At 47.9% G+C, this 18651-nt stretch overlaps 2 protein-coding genes across 4 annotated transcripts in view; both read left to right on the top strand.

Moving 5' to 3' along the window:
- CSTPP1 (centriolar satellite-associated tubulin polyglutamylase complex regulator 1) overlaps positions 1 to 11998 on the top strand; it is a 134333-nt gene extending 122335 nt beyond the window's left edge. For both annotated transcript variants that reach the window (XR_014465465.1, XM_083164453.1), the window contains exon 10: positions 10116 to 11998. The gene's annotated coding sequence lies outside the window, so the exon portion shown is untranslated. The remainder of the gene's footprint in view (positions 1 to 10115) is intronic.
- LOC146045536 (para-nitrobenzyl esterase-like) overlaps positions 10595 to 18651 on the top strand; it is a 35738-nt gene continuing 27681 nt past the window's right edge. Inside the window, exon 1 of one of the 2 annotated variants that reach the window (XM_083164452.1) lies at positions 10595 to 10719. Coding sequence is in view for 1 of the 2 variants with exons in the window: in XM_083164451.1 (XP_083020577.1) it covers positions 16575 to 16588 (14 nt within the window). In the remaining variant the exon portion in view is untranslated. Of the gene's footprint in view, positions 10720 to 16441; positions 16589 to 18651 lie in introns of those variants that run through there. The other variant, XM_083164451.1, reaches the window with a different exon arrangement.

Genomic DNA, 18651 nt, shown 5'->3' with positions numbered 1-18651 from the left:
ATCACATTACACCCAGCACTTCCCATCACTCTACACATAGTAGTTACAGCACATCACATTACACCAACACTTCCCATCACTCTACACGTAGTAGTTACAGCACATCACATTACACCCAGCACTTCCCATCACTCTACACGTAGTAGTTACAGCACATCACATTACACCCAGCACTTCCCATCACTCTACACATAGTAGTTACGGCACATCACATTACACCCAGCACTTCCCATCACTCTACACGTAGTAGTTGCAGCACATCACATTACTCCCAGCACTTCCCATCACTCTACACGTAGTAGTTACAGCACATCACATTACACCCAGCACTTCCCATCACGCTACATGTAGTAGTTACAGCCCATCACATTACACCCAGCACTTCCCATCACTCTACACGTAGTAGTTACAGCACATCACATTACACCCAGCACTTCCCATCACTCTACACATAGTAGTTACAGCACATCACATTACACCCAGCACTTCCCATCACTCTACACGTAGTAGTTACAGCACATCACATTACACCCAGCACTTCCCATCACTCTACACGTAGTAGTTACAGCACATCACATTACACCCAGCACTTCCCATCACTCTACACGTAGTAGTTACAGCACAGCACATTACACCCAGCACTTTCCATCACTCTACATGTAGTAGTTACAGCACATCACATTACACCCAGCACTTCCCATCACTCTACACGTAGTAGTTACAGCACATCACATTACACCCAGCACTTCCCATCACTCTACACATAGTAGTTACAGCACATCACATTACACCAACACTTCCCATCACTCTACCCATAGTAGTTACAGCACATCACATTACACCCAGCACTTCCCATCACTCTACTCATAGTAGTTACAGCACATCACATTACACCCAGCACTTCCCATCACTCTACACGTAGTAGTTACAGCACATCACATTACACCCAGCACTTCCCATCACTCTACACATAGTAGTTACAGCACATCACATTACACCAACACTTCCCATCACGCTACACATAGTAGTTACAGCTCATCACATTACACCCAGCACTTCCCAATATTGTGGGTTCTATTGTTAATTATAACGAGTCCGCCTTTAGGTTGGAAATATCGAGGTTGGAGTCTTGGAGCAAGGAAAACGGTCTGGTCCTTAATGTAAACAAGACCAAAGATATGATAGTTGACTTCAGGAAGTCTTCTAAAGCTCTAAGCTGCCCACTGGTCTTGAATGATAATCAAGTGGAGTCGGTAGACTCGTTCAAATTCTTGGGCATAAATATTTCCAAAGACCTTCTGTGGAGTGCCCACATTAACGCTGCAACAAAAAGGGCCCACCAGCGTATGTTTTTCCTAAGGAAGCTACGTCTGGCTGGTATGAGCAGAAGAACCTTGGTGAATTTCTATACTGGTGTTATCGAGAGTGTAATCACCTTCGGTATTGTGGTGTGGTTCGGCTCTTGTTCCGCAGCTGATCGTAAAGCCCTCCAGAGGGTGGTGTCAGTGGCAAGCAAAATAGTGGGGGTTGTTCTGCCAAGTATTCACCATGTATTTGAATCCCGGCTTCTCAAGAAGACTAACAGTATTTTGAGGGATTCTTCCCATCCTAGTAGTGATCTGTTTTCCTTGCTCCCCTCCAACAAGCGTTATCGTTCTGTCTTGTGTAAGTCCAAACGATACAGAGAGAGCTTCTTTCCAACAGCAATTCGTGTTTTAAATTCTTAGGCGGAATTTTTCTGGGTATAGATCTTGATTTGCATATTTGTTCTACTTTTATTGCCTTTTTCTCATCTTTTGTATTGTTCACAACTGAATTTCGTTTAATGTTCATGTATGTGAGCATTTTATGATAATAAAGACATTATTATATTATTATTATTATCTACACGTAGTAGTTACAGCTCATCACATTACACCCAGCACTTCCCATCACTCTACACGTAGTAGTTACAGCACATCACATTACTCCCAGCACTTCCCATCACTCTACACATAGTAGTTACAGCACATCACATTACTCCCAGCACTTCCCATCACTCTACACGTAGTAATTACAGCACATCACATTACACCCAGCACTTCCCATCACTCTACACGTAGTAGTTGCAGCACATCACATTACTCCCAGCACTTCCCATCACTCTACACATAGTAGTTACAGCTCATCACATTACACCCAGCACTTCCCATCACTCTACACATAGTAGTTACAGCTCATCACATTACACCCAGCACTTCCCATCACTCTACACATAGTAGTTACAGCACATCACATTACACCCAGCACTTCCCATCACTCTACACGTAGTAGTTACAGCACATCACATTACACCCAGCACTTCCCATCACTCTACACATAGTAGTTACAGCACATCACATTACACCCAGCACTTCCCATCACTCTACACATAGTAGTTGCAGCACATCACATTACTCCCAGCACTTCCCATCACTCTACACGTAGTAGTTACAGCACATCACATTACACCCAGCACTTCCCATCACGCTACACGTAGTAGTTACAGCCCATCACATTACTCCCAGCACTTCCCATCACTCTACACGTAGTAGTTGCAGCACATCACATTACACCCAGCACTTCCCATCACTCTACACGTAGTAGTTACAGCACATCACATTACACCCAGCACTTCCCATCACTCTACACGTAGTAGTTACAGCACATCACATTACACCAACACTTCCCATCACTCTACACGTAGTAGTTACAGCACATCACATTACACCCAGCACTTCCCATCACTCTACACGTAGTAGTTACAGCACATCACATTACACCCAGCACTTACCATCACTCTACACGTAGTAGTTACAGCACATCACATTACACCCAGCACTTCCCATCACTCTACACGTAGTAGTTGCAGCACATCACATTACTCCCAGCACTTCCCATCACTCTACACGTAGTAGTTACAGCACATCACATTACACCCAGCACTTCCCATCACGCTACATGTAGTAGTTACAGCCCATCACATTACACCCAGCACTTCCCATCACTCTACACGTAGTAGTTACAGCACATCACATTACACCCAGCACTTCCCATCACTCTACACGTAGTATTTACAGCACATCACATTACACCCAGCACTTCCCATCACTCTACACGTAGTAGTTACAGCACATCACATTACACCCAGCACTTCCCATCACTCTACACATAGTAGTTACAGCACATCACATTACACCAACACTTCCCATCACTCTACACGTAGTAGTTACAGCACATCACATTACACCCAGCACTTCCCATCACTCTACACGTAGTAGTTACAGCACATCACATTACACCCAGCACTTCCCATCACTCTACACATAGTAGTTACAGCACATCACATTACACCAACACTTCCCATCACTCTACCCATAGTAGTTACAGCACATCACATTACACCCAGCACTTCCCATCACTCTACTCATAGTAGTTACAGCACATCACATTACACCCAGCACTTCCCATCACTCTACACGTAGTAGTTACAGCACATCACATTACACCCAGCACTTCCCATCACTCTACACATAGTAGTTACAGCACATCACATTACACCAACACTTCCCATCACGCTACACATAGTAGTTACAGCTCATCACATTACACCCAGCACTTCCCAATATTGTGGGTTCTATTGTTAATTATAACGAGTCCGCCTTTAGGTTGGAGATATCGAGGTTGGAGTCTTGGAGCAAGGAAAACGGTCTGGTCCTTAATGTAAACAAGACCAAAGATATGATAGTTGACTTCAGGAAGTCTTCTAAAGCTCTAAGCTGCCCACTGGTCTTGAATGATAATCAAGTGGAGTCGGTAGACTCGTTCAAATTCTTGGGCATAAATATTTCCAAAGACCTTCTGTGGAGTGCCCACATTAACGCTGCAACAAAAAGGGCCCACCAGCGTATGTTTTTCCTAAGGAAGCTACGTCTGGCTGGTATGAGCAGAAGAACCTTGGTGAATTTCTATACTGGTGTTATCGAGAGTGTAATCACCTTCGGTATTGTGGTGTGGTTCGGCTCTTGTTCCACAGCTGATCGTAAAGCCCTCCAGAGGGTGGTGTCAGTGGCAAGCAAAATAGTGGGGGTTGTTCTGCCAAGTATTCACCATGTATTTGAATCCCGGCTTCTCAAGAAGACTAACAGTATTTTGAGGGATTCTTCCCATCCTAGTAGTGATCTGTTTTCCTTGCTCCCCTCCAACAAGCGTTATCGTTCTGTCTTGTGTAAGTCCAAACGATACAGAGAGAGCTTCTTTCCAACAGCAATTCGTGTTTTAAATTCTTAGGCGGAAATTTTCTGGGTATAGATCTTGATTTGCATATTTGTTCTACTTTTATTGCCTTTTTCTCATCTTTTGTATTGTTCACAACTGAATTTCGTTTAATGTTCATGTATGTGAGCATTTTATGATAATAAAGACATTATTATATTATTATTATTATCTACACGTAGTAGTTACAGCTCATCACATTACACCCAGCACTTCCCATCACTCTACACGTAGTAGTTACAGCACATCACATTACTCCCAGCACTTCCCATCACTCTACACATAGTAGTTACAGCACATCACATTACTCCCAGCACTTCCCATCACTCTACACGTAGTAATTACAGCACATCACATTACACCCAGCACTTCCCATCACTCTACACGTAGTAGTTGCAGCACATCACATTACTCCCAGCACTTCCCATCACTCTACACATAGTAGTTACAGCTCATCACATTACACCCAGCACTTCCCATCACTCTACACATAGTAGTTACAGCTCATCACATTACACCCAGCACTTCCCATCACTCTACACATAGTAGTTACAGCACATCACATTACACCCAGCACTTCCCATCACTCTACACGTAGTAGTTACAGCACATCACATTACACCCAGCACTTCCCATCACTCTACACATAGTAGTTACAGCACATCACATTACACCCAGCACTTCCCATCACTCTACACATAGTAGTTACAGCTCATCACATTACACCCAGCACTTCCCATCACTCTACACATAGTTACAGCACATCACATTACACCAACACTTCCCATCACTCTACACGTAGTAGTTACAGCCCATCACATTACACCCAGCACTTCCCATCACGCTACACGTAGTAGTTACAGCCCATCACATTACACCCAGCACTTCCCATCACGCTACACATAGTAGTTACAGCACATCACATTACTCCCAGCACTTCCCATCACTCTACACATAGTAGTTACAGCACATCACATTACTCCCAGCACTTCCCATCACTCTACACATAGTAGTTACAGCACATCACATTACACCCAGCACTTCCCATCACTCTACACGTAGTAGTTACAGCACATCACATTACACCCAGCACTTCCCATCACGCTACACGTAGTAGTTACAGCTCATCACATTACACCCAGCACTTCCCATCACTCTACACATAGTAGTTACAGCTCATCACATTACACCCAGCACTTCCCATCACTCTACACGTAGTAGTTACAGCACATCACATTACTCCCAGCACTTCCCATCACTCTACACATAGTAGTTACAGCTCATCACATTACACCCAGCACTTCCCATCACTCTACACGTAGTAGTTACAGCACATCACATTACACCCAGCACTTCCCATCACTCTACACATAGTAGTTACAGCACATCACATTACACCCAGCACTTCCCATCACGCTACACGTAGTAGTTATAGCTCATCACATTACACCCAGCACTTCCCATCACTCTACACATAGTAGTTACAGCTCATCACATTACACCCAGCACTTCCCATCACTCGACACATAGTAGTTACAGCACATCACATTACTCCCAGCACTTCCCATCACTCTACACATAGTAGTTACAGCTCATCACATTACACCCAGCACTTCCCATCACTCTACACGTAGTAGTTACAGCACATCACATTACTCCCAGCACTTCCCATCACTCTACACATAGTAGTTACAGCTCATCACATTACTCCCAGCACTTCCCATCACTCTACACATAGTAGTTACAGCACATCACATTACTCGCAGCACTTCCCATCACTCTACACATAGTAGTTACAGCCCATCACATTACACCCAGCACTTCCCATCACTCTACACATAGTAGTTACAGCCCATCACATTACACCCAGCACTTCCCATCACGCTACACATAGTAGTTACAGCACATCACATTACACCCAGCACTTCCCATCACTCTACACATAGTAGTTACAGCACATCACATTACACCCAGCACTTCCCATCACTCTACACATAGTAGTTACAGCACATCACATTACACCCAGCACTTCCCATCACTCTACACATAGTAGTTACAGCACATCACATTACTCCCAGCACTTCCCATCACTCTACACATAGTAGTTACAGCTCATCACATTACACCAACACTTCCCATCACTCTACACATAGTAGTTACAGCCCATCACATTACACCCAGCACTTCCCATCACGCTACACATAGTAGTTACAGCACATCACATTACACCCAGCACTTCCCATCACTCTACACATAGTAGTTACAGCACATCACATTACACCAACACTTCCCATCACTCTACACATAGTAGTTACAGCCCATCACATTACACCCAGCACTTCCCATCACTCTACACACAGTAGTTACAGCTCATCACATTACACCAACACTTCCCATCACTCTACACATAGTAGTTACAGCCCATCACATTACACCCAGCACTTCCCATCACGCTACACATAGTAGTTACAGCACATCACATTACACCCAGCACTTCCCATCACTCTACACATAGTAGTTACAGCCCATCACATTACACCCAGCACTTCCCATCACGCTACACATAGTAGTTACAGCACATCACATTACACCCAGCACTTCCCATCACTCTACACATAGTAGTTACAGCACATCACATTACACCAACACTTCCCATCACTCTACACGTAGTAGTTACAGCACATCACATTACACCCAGCACTTCCCATCACTCTAGATGTAGTAGTTACAGCACATCACATTACACCCAGCACTTCCCATCACTCTACACACAGTAGTTACAGCACATCACATTACACTCAGCACTTCCCATCACTCTACACGTAGTAGTTACGGGATGCAGTTAAAATCCCGGCGGTCGGGATCCCGGCATTCAGAATCCCGACGCCGGAATCCCGACCGCCGAAATCCCGACACTTTCTCCCTCCGTGGGTGTCCACGACACCCCTGGAGGGAGAATAAATTAGCGTACCGAGCGTAGTGAGGCACCGGGCCCTCTGCGTGGCGAGATCCACGTCCCCCCCTTGTCAGGATTTCGGCGGTCGGATTTCCGGCGTCGGGATTTTAAACGCCGGGATCCCGACCACCGGGATTTCATACTGAATCCGTAGTTACAGCACATCACATTACACCCAGCACTTCTCATCACTCTACACGTAGTAGTTACAGCACATCACATTACACCCAGCACTTCCCATCACTCTACACATATTAGTTACAGCACATCACATTACTCCCAGCACTTCCCATCACTCTACACATAGTAGTTACAGCACATCACATTACTCCCAGCAGTGCCCATCACTCTACACATAGTAGTTACACAACACCCACCCACCAGACTCTACCTCACATTCCCCTCAACATACCCCACTCTGCCTCACAACCCCCAACTGCTAAAGACACCCTGCCTCACATTCCCCTCAACATACCCACCTTTGCCTCACAACCCCCAACTGCAAAGGATTCACTGGGTGAGATTTAATGGGATGAGAGATCAGAAAATAAGAGATTTTTTTTTTTTTTTTGTAAACGGCAATCATTTACACTGCAAAACCAGTTTGATTTTGCAGTGTAAATGATTACCGCTTTAAAAAAACCTGGAGATTTCTTACCAAATCTCTCACTTTCTGAATCTCTCATCCTATTAAATCTCACCCTCTGCCAAACATTCCCCCCAACCCACCCCACTCTGCTTCACATTCCACCAACTGCAAAGGAGACACTGCCTCACATTCCCCCTACCCACTTCACTCTGCCTTACTACCCTTACCCACCCCACTCTGCCTCACAACCCTCACCCACCCCACTCTGCCTCACATTCCACCAACTTCAAAGGACACTCTGCCTCACATTCCACCAACTGCAAAGAGCACTCTGCCTCACATTCCACCAACTGCAAAGGGCACTCTGCCTCACATTCCACCAACTGCAAAGGACACTATGCCTCACATTCCACCAACTGCATAGTAAGGACCAACTACATCCTGGCCATGGCTTGTTTAACCTGCTGCCATCAGGCAGACGCTACAGGGCTATTCCCACCAGGTCCACCAGAAGCCTAAAAAGTTTCTCCCCCCAAGCGGTTCACCTGTGGACAGGTGAACTCATGAACACCTCACTGTCTAGTCGCGCCATAACCCTTTGCACATAATCTAACACGGTGTCCCCTCAGAATAACTTTGTCTATGACTGTACATGTTCCGCCACCTGGTTATATTGTTTATACTGTATGCCAGGGGTGTTAAACTCAAATTCATCGGGGGGCCGCATCAGCAGTTTGGTCACCCTCAAAGGGCCGCTGTATAATAATAATGCAATGACACCACAGGCTGCTCCCGCTGTATAATAATAATGTAATGACACCACAGGCTGCTCCCGCTGTATAATAATAATGCAATGACACCACAGGCTGCTCCCGCTGTATAATATAACAATAGTAATGCCATGACACAAATTAATATACAGGGGGAGCAGCCTGTGGTGTCATTGCATTATTATTATTATACAGAGGGAGCAGCCTGTGGTGTCATGGCATTACTTTTATATTATACAGGGGGAGCAGCCTGTGGTGTCATGGCATTATTATTATACAGGGGGAGCAGCCTGTGGTGTCATGACATAATGCCATGACACCACAGGCTGCTCCCCCTGCACAATAATAATGACACCACAGGCTGCTCCCCTTGTATAATATAAAAGTAATGCCATGACACCACCACCAGATATATTGTTTTTTTATGTAACTTACTGTATTTTATCCCTCGGGCTCCTTTACTGCTGCTGCTGCGGCTCCAGTAATTACAATTCCACTCTCTGCGCCGCGGCCTGTCCTGCTGCGGCCCCCCGACTCGGCCTGCCTTCCTTCCTCTCTGCAGACGCGTGGGTGGGAGGCGTCATCGTCATGACGTTCCCACCCAGCGTCTGCCACTGCCTCGATAAGAGGGAACCGGCTGCCTGGCCCTCCTCCACGCAGCCGTGGAGGCCGGCGGCCATGTTCCTGTGGCCGCAGACATCTTAAAAGACCACAGTAACATGGCCGCCGGCAGTGCAAAAAAAACCTCTCAAAAAAGATCTAAAAAAAAGACAATAAAAGGTGAAGGCTGGCGGCGGCTGCGCGGGCCACATGACTAGGTCTGTCGGGCCGGATTTGGCCCGCGGGCCTTGTGTTTGACACCCGTGCTGTATGCTCTTTACTTGTTACCCACCTGGCTGCTGCACAGCAAACCGAAAACAAATTCTACATGCAAGTATACCTGGCCAATAAAGCTGATTCTGATAATAATTTGAGATAGAAATAAGGCTAAACAGGAAAACTGAGAAGGTAAAATTAAGAAATCCAGTTCTCCGAAAGAGTTCGCAGGTCGCACTTTATTGTGGCATTTACTGTCTTTGCTAACTCCCACAAGTTAATGCGGATGTGTTTTACTTTAAGTCAGTGTATAGAGGAGGCGGCACATACAGGATGCGCAGGTAAGACATACCTCCCAAATGGTCACAGCTTCTGCAGATCATAAAAGGGCTGTTCTGTCCAGTGCATGGATCTCTCAAACCCCCCTCCCCCACCCCCACACCACCAACACGAACTGCTGTGTGGAAATGTTGGGCAGTAAGAAAAGCATACAATTTGATGGCACTATCCTCTGATTGGTTGATGTAGCCATTAAATCAAATATATGGAAAATAGTTTAAAAGATTTCCCACAATTTTTTGTGCATCTTAATTGGCTTTGCCTGCTCTTAGCCTGCATCGTAAGCATGACAACTGAAGCATGAGTTTGACTGGAGAGAAGTTCTAAAACCATCTCATCTCCTATTTTACAGGTACATGAATCCCATTTTGAACATCTGATGCTTTTCATTTAAAGAACAGTCTGCATTGTGAATTGTTTTGTTACTTGGAGCCTGCAACATCCCCCTTCCACTAATTAGCCTGTTGAGGAATTTGTGCAAACACCAGCCCCTCCCCCTGTACCAGCTGACACAAACTTTCCTTTAATATTGGAAATGTTTGCAAGCCTGCTCAAAGGCTTTGCCTGCTCTTAGCCTGCATCGTAAGCATGACAACTGAAGCATGAGTTTGACTGGAGAGAAGTTCTAAAACCATCTCATCTCCTATTTTACAGGTACATGAATCCCATTTTGAACATCTGATGCTTTTCATTTAAAGAACAGTCTGCATTGTGAATTGTTTTGTTACTTGGAGCCTGCAACTTCCCCCTTCCACTAATTAGCCTGTTGAGGAATTTGTGCAAACACCAGCCCCTCCCCCTGTACCAGCTGACCCAAACTTTCCTTTAATATTGGAAATGTTTGCAAGTCTGCTCAAAGGCTTTGCCTGCTCTTAGCCTGCATCGTAAGCATGACAACTGAAGCATGAGTTTGACTGGAGAGAAGTTCTAAAACCATCTCATCTCCTATTTTACAGGTACATGAATCCCATTTTGAACATCTGATGCTTTTCATTTAAAGCACAGTCTGCATTGTGAATTGTTTTGTTACTTGGAGCCTGCAACTTCCCCCTTCCACTAATTAGCCTGTTGAGGAATTTGTGCAAACACCAGCCCCTCCCCCTGTACCAGCTGACCCAAACTTTCCTTTAATATTAGAAATGTTTGCAAGCCTGCTCAAAGGCTTTGCCTGCTCTTAGCCTGCATCGTAAGCATGACAACTGAAGCATGAGTTTGACTGGATTTGGACTTCACCCGCACATGGCATCATTTTATTTTTCACCAATTACCATCTCTCTCAGCCTCTAAGCTGATGAAAGCTATGTATTTTCTTTGTTTACTGTCTCTTTACAATGATTTGTACCATGTACCTCTGTAACCACTGTTTGCAAAGCCTGTATGCTGTACCATCACTAGTTGCACACCCTTCCAACAACAAGCTGGCAGGGTGTGCCAGCTTTGGAAGAAAAGTGCTGCATCCGGTCGAACTCATGCTTCAGTTGCCATGAAAATAATATTATTACTGCTGCCTTTGAGCAGCATGATCAAGATGGCGCCGCTGACGGCTGCCTAGGAGCTGTGCAGCTCAGCCAAATATGTTCCCTGTGTGATAACTGTACTGTCTCTCTGCTTGTATTGTTACCTACCTGGCTGTTTCAGCGACCAGTGGCGCCGCTGATGGCTGCCTAGGCGCTGTTCAGCTTGGCGGGTATGTGCTCCCTATGTGATAACTGTACTTAATGCTACCTACCTGGCTGTTTCAGCGACCAGTGGCGCCGCTGATGGCTGCCTAGGCGCTGTTCAGCTTGGCGGGTATGTGCTCCCTATGTGATAACTGTACTTAATGCTACCTACCTGGCTGTTTCAGCGACCAGTGGCGCCGCTGATGGCTGCCTAGGCACTGTTCAGCTTGGCGGGTATGTGCTCCCTATGTGATAACTGTACTTAATGTTACCTTCCTGGCTGTTGCAGCGACCAGTGGCGCTGTGATGGCTGCCTAGGCGCTGTTCCCCACATGTAATGTCTTAATGTAATGTATGTAATTCCTTCACCCCCCACCTTCATCCCTGCTTGATGCTGCACTGTAAATCCACAAAAAATTCCTAGTGTGCGCAAGCACACATGGCCAATAAAGTTGATTCTGATTCTAATAACATCAGCCAATCAGACGGTCCCAGAGGTGACTTGTGTATTGCCTGACAGCCACAGAAGGTGACGTGGAGGAACTTTAACCAAATAAAATCTGTTATTATATGATCTTTGTGTATTTGTTTCTACTTTTATTTAATGGGCGGGGCCTTGTCTATTATACAGGGGCAACTTCTGTGGCTTCCTTCTTACCTTTGCAAAGTTTTTTTTTTTTTTGGGGGGGGGGGGGGGGGGGGGTTTGTTGTTGGGTGTCTGTACTTCTTGTTGTCTAGACACACACACGGGACCATGGCTGACGAAGTTGGGGATGTGGAGCATCATGAGCCCCTGGCACTGTGCTATGTTTCTAAAAAGTTGACTTGGAATTCACACAGTTAGGGCCATGGTGAGAATAGAACCCATGACCTCAGTGCTGTGAGGCAGTAATGCTATAACCACTACACCGTCCGTACTGCCCCGTATATATAACACATGGTGGGGATAGAACCCATGACCTCAGTGCTGTGAGGCAGTAATACTAACCATTACACCATCCGTACTGCCCCGTATATATAGCACATGGTGGGGATAGAACCCATGACCTCAGTGCTGTGAGGCAGTAATGCTATAACCACTACACCGTCCGTACTGCCCTGTATATATAACACATGGTGGGGATAGAACCCATGACCTCAGTGCTGTGAGGCAGTAATATAACCATTACACCGTCCGTACTGCCCTGTATATATAACACATGGTGGGGATAGAACCCATGACCTCAGCGCTGTGAGGCAGTAATGCTAACCATTACACCGTCCGTACTGCCCCATATATATAACACGTGGTGGGGATAGAACCCATGACCTCAGTGCTGTGAGGCAGTAATATAAACATTACACCGTCCGTACTGCCCTGTATATATAACACATGGTGGGGATAGAACCCATGACCTCAGTGCTGTGAGGCAGTAACGCTAACCATTACACCGTCCGTACTGCCCCATATATATAACACGTGGTGGGGATAGAACCCATGACCTCAGTGCTGTGAGGCAGTAATGCTATAACCATTACACCATCCGTACTGCCCTGTATATATAACACATGGTGGGGATAGAACCCATGACCTCAGTTCTGTGAGGCAGTAATGCTAACAATTACACCATCCGTACTGCCCCGTATATATAACACATGGTGGGAATAGAACCCATGACCTCAGAGCTGTGAGGCAGTAATGCTAACCATTACACCATCCGTACTGCCCCGTATATATATAACACATGGTGGGAATAGAACCCATGACCTCAGTGCTGTGAGGCAGTAATGCTATAACCATTACACCATCCGTACTGCCCCGTATATATATAACACATGGTGGGAATAGAACCCATGACCTCAGTGCTGTGAGGCAGTAATGTAACCATTACACCAGGCGTACTGCCCCGTACATTGATTCCAATGTAAAAGTCTCGTCGATTGCATCATCTCACGCATCTTATGCCGCACAAACACATAATATGCATGAGATGCTTGAGATATTAGCCCCACACATACAATCTAGATCGTGGGCGCCGTGCTAGGAAATAAGTACCGCTGCTAGCAACTGCTCTACATAGAATTCTAACGTATTGAAATGCAATGTAAGACTTGCAGGATTGTTATGTGAGAATAAGCTGCTAGGACAGACTTACATAAATAAGGAGGCCAGCGTGCTCCCACTAACACCCCCACCAATATACGGCCGAACAGAGCAGACCCAGAGGGGGTGTAATGCTGGATTCTGTACTACAGATGGAGCGCTGTCATCCAGCTCCAGGGCTCGCCAGAATGTCCGCGCTGGCGAGTGCTGGCTCCATCTGACCGGGACGCATTAGCGTTTCACACCCAGTATTTCGGCGGCGGGGGACGAAATTCCTGTTCGTTTCCGCTTCAGGGAAGCTACATCTGGTCCTTTATTGGTACTATGATGTGACCATACCCCTTCCCCATGAAGCCACGTCCCTACATTTTAAACATGCACCTTCCACACGCACTGTCCCATACCTCCCAACTTTGATGGAGCTGGAGGCGGGACACAGTTGCTGCGCACGAAGGCATGGCGAAATTTTCGGGGGTGTGGCTTAATTTCGGGGGGGGGTGGCCTATACTCGCAGCTCTCCCGCTAGGCCACGCCCCCGTTCTGCCGCTATGGGGGCATGACTCAGAGGCTCTGTGAGCCTCTAGCCATGCCCCCAGGCCCCTGGCTGCGGGAATAGACGCTGTGCGCATGTGCACAGCGTTTATTCCCCGATGCTTAGCAGCCGACAGGGGGGACTCCCAACAGCCCCCCCTCACCGCGGGACACTGCCGGCCGCGGGTGGGACAGCGGGACAGGCCCTGACAATCGGGACTGTCCCGCTGTAATCGGGACTGTTGGGAGGTATGGTGTCCCTATTTTAGGTATTTGGGGGGGGGCACCAATTCCCTTTTTCGCACAAGGGGGCACCAAAATGTCTGGTTATGGCATGCGTACATTATAACAAGTGATCCCTGGGGCTGGATGTGGGCTGTTTGCTGCTGTCCTTGTGGATGCAGATAGGAGCTTACTTACTTTTTATGATGTCACTATGGGTGGTGACACCCAATGCAGCGCTGATCATGAAGCCATGTCCCCTGATGTGTGACTTTTTGGGGGATGTGACCACAATGCACACCCCATTTCTCATTGCACTGGGGTCTTGGCCAGTCTTTCTGGTGTTCCTGAAAGGTGTGGCTGCTTGAATTGACATGATGGCTAGTTCCCCAGACACCAATAGGTGGAGCTGTCTGCTGGCCTATATTATTGTTTATACTTTAGGGCATTTTTAAAAATACTTTTTAATTGTCACCTGTCCAGACTGCAGCGAAATTACAATCTCCACCCATGATAATCTTGCTGAAAGGTAAATTGCATAATAAGCTTCAGAAAGATATATATATATATATATATATATATATATATATATATATAATGTTTGTTGGGAGCCGGGTACACCACACTAATCTCCTATCATGTGTGGAACGTGTTTATGTAACAACCTCAGGAATCAAGTCAGACTCCACGCACCCATGCAGCAGTGACTCGGAGTATATAGGGTTGGACACCCAGACCAGTCAATATCTAGAAGCAACTCTCATACCTCCCAACTGTCCAATTTCCACAGGAATGTCCCGGTTTTCGGAGACGTTCCCGCATTGGGAGGGTAGTTGGGAGTCCCCCCTTATCACTTGGTGAATAGAGAGGCTGGGGGCTGACCAGCAGCTTACAAAGCCGCTGGTCAGGCCGCCTCAGCTGCGAAAACTGGATTTACAGCACAGTGACGCGATTTACAGGCCACGTTCCCTAATTTCAGGAGTCCCTCTTCGCCTGTCTACAAAGTTGGGAGGTATGACCTGTAAAGGCCCCATCCAATTAAAGCGAGGTACTGCTGACTCACCCGGCCGGCAAGATCGCATACGATACATCATATGCGTTCATTTTTTATATGATGTATATCGTATGCGATCCCAGTCCTGGCTGCGGGATCCAATGGATTAGATCTGATGGTCGGTATCGGAGACCAAACACATCCGACTTGACAGAGACAGTGGTAGCGGTAATGCAGATTTATATCATACCTATTTATTAACTAAAAACACCTGTCAAGGAAGAGGAGAGCTCCTGCCACCGGCATCTTGACTGTGTATGCGCAAATCCCTGGCTTCTATGGACTGCAATGGCTGCAGCATGTAGATGCTGGCCAGAACTGACGATCAGGCAGGGAGTGGCTTCCTACAGGAAGCTAGCTCTTTGCTAATCGCAGTCTAGTCTGGCAGTCCCAGTGGGAGGCAACACCTTCCAATGGACTGCCTGTCCTGCGGGTGACTGGCAGGTGACAATCTGCCAGTCACAGTGTAGCCATTGCAGTCACAGATGGCAACTAGCTCACTACTGCAATGGCTGATTTTACTTGGGGGGGGGGGGGGGTGTCAGGACAGGAGGCGCTCTCAGGTTTCCCCAACTTGCCTCATGATGAGTTTTGCATTATATGGGTGCTGTAAATGAGAGTGTTCTATAAGTAGAATATCCCGATCTACAAGCTAAATACCAAACTTCGCTGTGAAACATTGTATGCGGTAATCTATGGCGATGTATGTCAGTGTTCGGGACAAAAATAAAAATATAATCATTCTTGTCGACCTAATGCTTGTGTCATCCTTCCAACCCTATTGACCTGAGCCATGTCGACGGTTGGGGTGGAGGAGGGAGGCCAAAATTATATTTTTTCCCCTGGGCTCACCACCCACAGGTTCCGCCACTGCATCTGAGGATGGCGTTATATACTGGGCCAGAGGTCTGGAATGTTTCGCATTCTAGCGCTGGTTAATTTGACAACTTAGAAGCCCCCATAGAAACCTATTGGGACCGTTCTGCGATTGGAAATGAAGGAACTGGAGCCGATATGTCATTTGAAGGGATTTCCCAAAAACTTGCTGTCAGAAATCTGCCCATATGCCTATAATAAGCCTATAGATAAGGTGGCTATCTAGTGTCATGCAGACGTGTGTCACAGCTCGTTATACGCATTTATCTGGCCAGACTGTGCAGGGAAGTGCTAGAACCAGCACAGAACAAAGGTTGTGCATATAAAGCTTGAAGGAACATTGGGAGGAGCAAAGCTGTATCATCCTGTAACTCTGGCAGCAGCATGGCGGGGAGCAAGTGAGTAGTCTCTCCGCCGTCTCCGGGGACAGAAGCCCTGGTACTGGGGGCTGCCAGTCCGGAGTGTGGGATGGGATCCGGAAGTACACAGGAATACCGGGGATTAGCTGCTTAACCTCTTCTTAGCCACAGTCTAGTGTTATGATTATATAGTGTTCTATTGCAGGAGGGATGTGTGCTGCACCTGAGGCTGGGGGTGTGTGTGCTGCACCTGAGTCTGGGGGTGTGTGTGCTGCACCTGAGTCTGGGGGGGGTGTGTGCTGCACCTGAGTCTGGGGGTGTGTGTGCTGCACCTGAGTCTGGGTGTGTGTGTGCTGCACCTGAGTCTGGGTGTGTGTGTGCTGCACCTGAGTCTGGGGGTGTGTGTGCTGCACCTGAGTCTGGGGGTGTGTGTACTGCACCTGAGTCTGGGGGTGTATGTACTGCACCTGAGGCTGGGGGGGGGGGGTGCACCAGAGGCTGGGGGGGTGTGTGTGCTGTGCTGTACCTGAGGCTGGGGGTTGTGCGCAGTACTTGAGGCTGGGGGTATGTGCGCAGTACCTGAGGCTGGGGGTTTGTGTGCAGTACCTGGGCCTGGGGGTATGTGCACAGTACCTGAGGCTTTGAGGTTGTGTGCACTGTACCTGAGGCTGGGGGATTGTGTGTGCTGTACCTGGGGCTGGGGGGTTGTGCGCAGTACCGGGGGCTGGGGGTTTGTGTGCAGTACCTGAGGCTGGGAGGTTGTGTGCACTGTACCTGAGGCTGGGAGGTTGTGTGCACTGTACCTGAGGCTGGGAGGTTGTGTGCAATGTACCTGAGGTTGTGTACGCTGTACCTGAGGCTGGAAGGTTGTGCGCTGTACCTGGGGCTGGGGGTTTGTGCACAGTACATGGGGCTGAAGGATTGTGTGCGCTGTACCTGGGGCTGGAGGATTGTGTGCGCTGTACCTGGGGCTGGGGGTTTGTGCGCAGTACCTGAGGCTGGGGGTTTGTGCGCAGTACCTGGGGCTGAGGGTTGTGCGCAGTACCTAGGGCTGGGGGTTGTGCGCAGTACCTGAGGCTGGGGGGTTATGCGCAGTACCTGGGGCTGGAGGGATGTGCGCTGTACCTGAGGCTGGGGGTTGTGCGTAGTACCTGAGGCTGGGGGTTGTGCGTAGTACCTGGGGCTGGGGGTTGTGCGCAGTACCTGGGGCTGGAGGGATGTGCGCTGTACCTGAGGCTGGGGGGTTATGCGCAGTACCTGGGGCTGGGGGGTTATGCGCAGTACCTGGGGCTGGAGGGATGTGCGCTGTACCTGAGGCTGGGGGGTTGTGCGTAGTACCTGAGGCTGGGGGTTGTGCGTAGTACCTGGGGCTGGGGGTTGTGCGCAGTACCTGGGGCTGGGGGGATGTGCACTGTACCTGGGCCTGGGGGGATGTGCGCAGTACCTGAGGCTGGTGGTTTGTGCGCAGTACCTGAGGCTGGGGGGTTGTGCGCAGTACCTGAGGCTGGGGGGTTGTGCGCAGTACCTGAGGCTGGGGGGTTGTGCGCAGTACCTGAGGCTGGGGGGTTGTGCGCAGTACCTGGGCCTGGGGGTATGTGCGCAGTACCTGAGGCTGGGGGTTTGTGCGCAGTACCTGAGGCTGGGGGGTTGTGCGCAGTACCTGAGGCTGGGGGGTTGTGTGCAGTACCTGAGGCTGGGGGGTTGTGTGCAGTACCTGAGGCTGGGGGGTTGTGTGCAGTACCTGAGGCTGGGGGGTTGTGCGCAGTACCTGAGGCTGGGGGGTTGTGCACAGTACCTGAGGCTGGGGGTATGTGCGCAGTACCTGAGGCTGGGGGTTTGTGCACAGTACCTGAGGCTGGAGGGTTATGCGCAGTACCTGGGGATGGGAGGGGTACTACATATATGGGAAATTGAGAGGGCAAAGCAGACTCGTACCCAGACACATATATGCTCAAATGCCATGAAATTTGTATTGTTTAAAACATACTGTACCTTTATTAGTATCTCATTAAAAGAACTTGAGTACAATATGCAGATAGTTTATTCCTAATGGTCAGTTCTGTGAATAATATTTTGTACTTACATTGAGTTTTACGGCTCCT

The sequence above is a fragment of the Crinia signifera genome, chromosome 11 (assembly GCF_055691185.1).
Source record: "Crinia signifera chromosome 11, ASM5569118v1, whole genome shotgun sequence".
Taxonomy (NCBI): Eukaryota; Metazoa; Chordata; class Amphibia; order Anura; family Myobatrachidae; genus Crinia; species Crinia signifera.
Note: the sequence above shows the minus strand (reverse complement) of the source record. Positions and strands in the feature narration are given on the sequence as shown.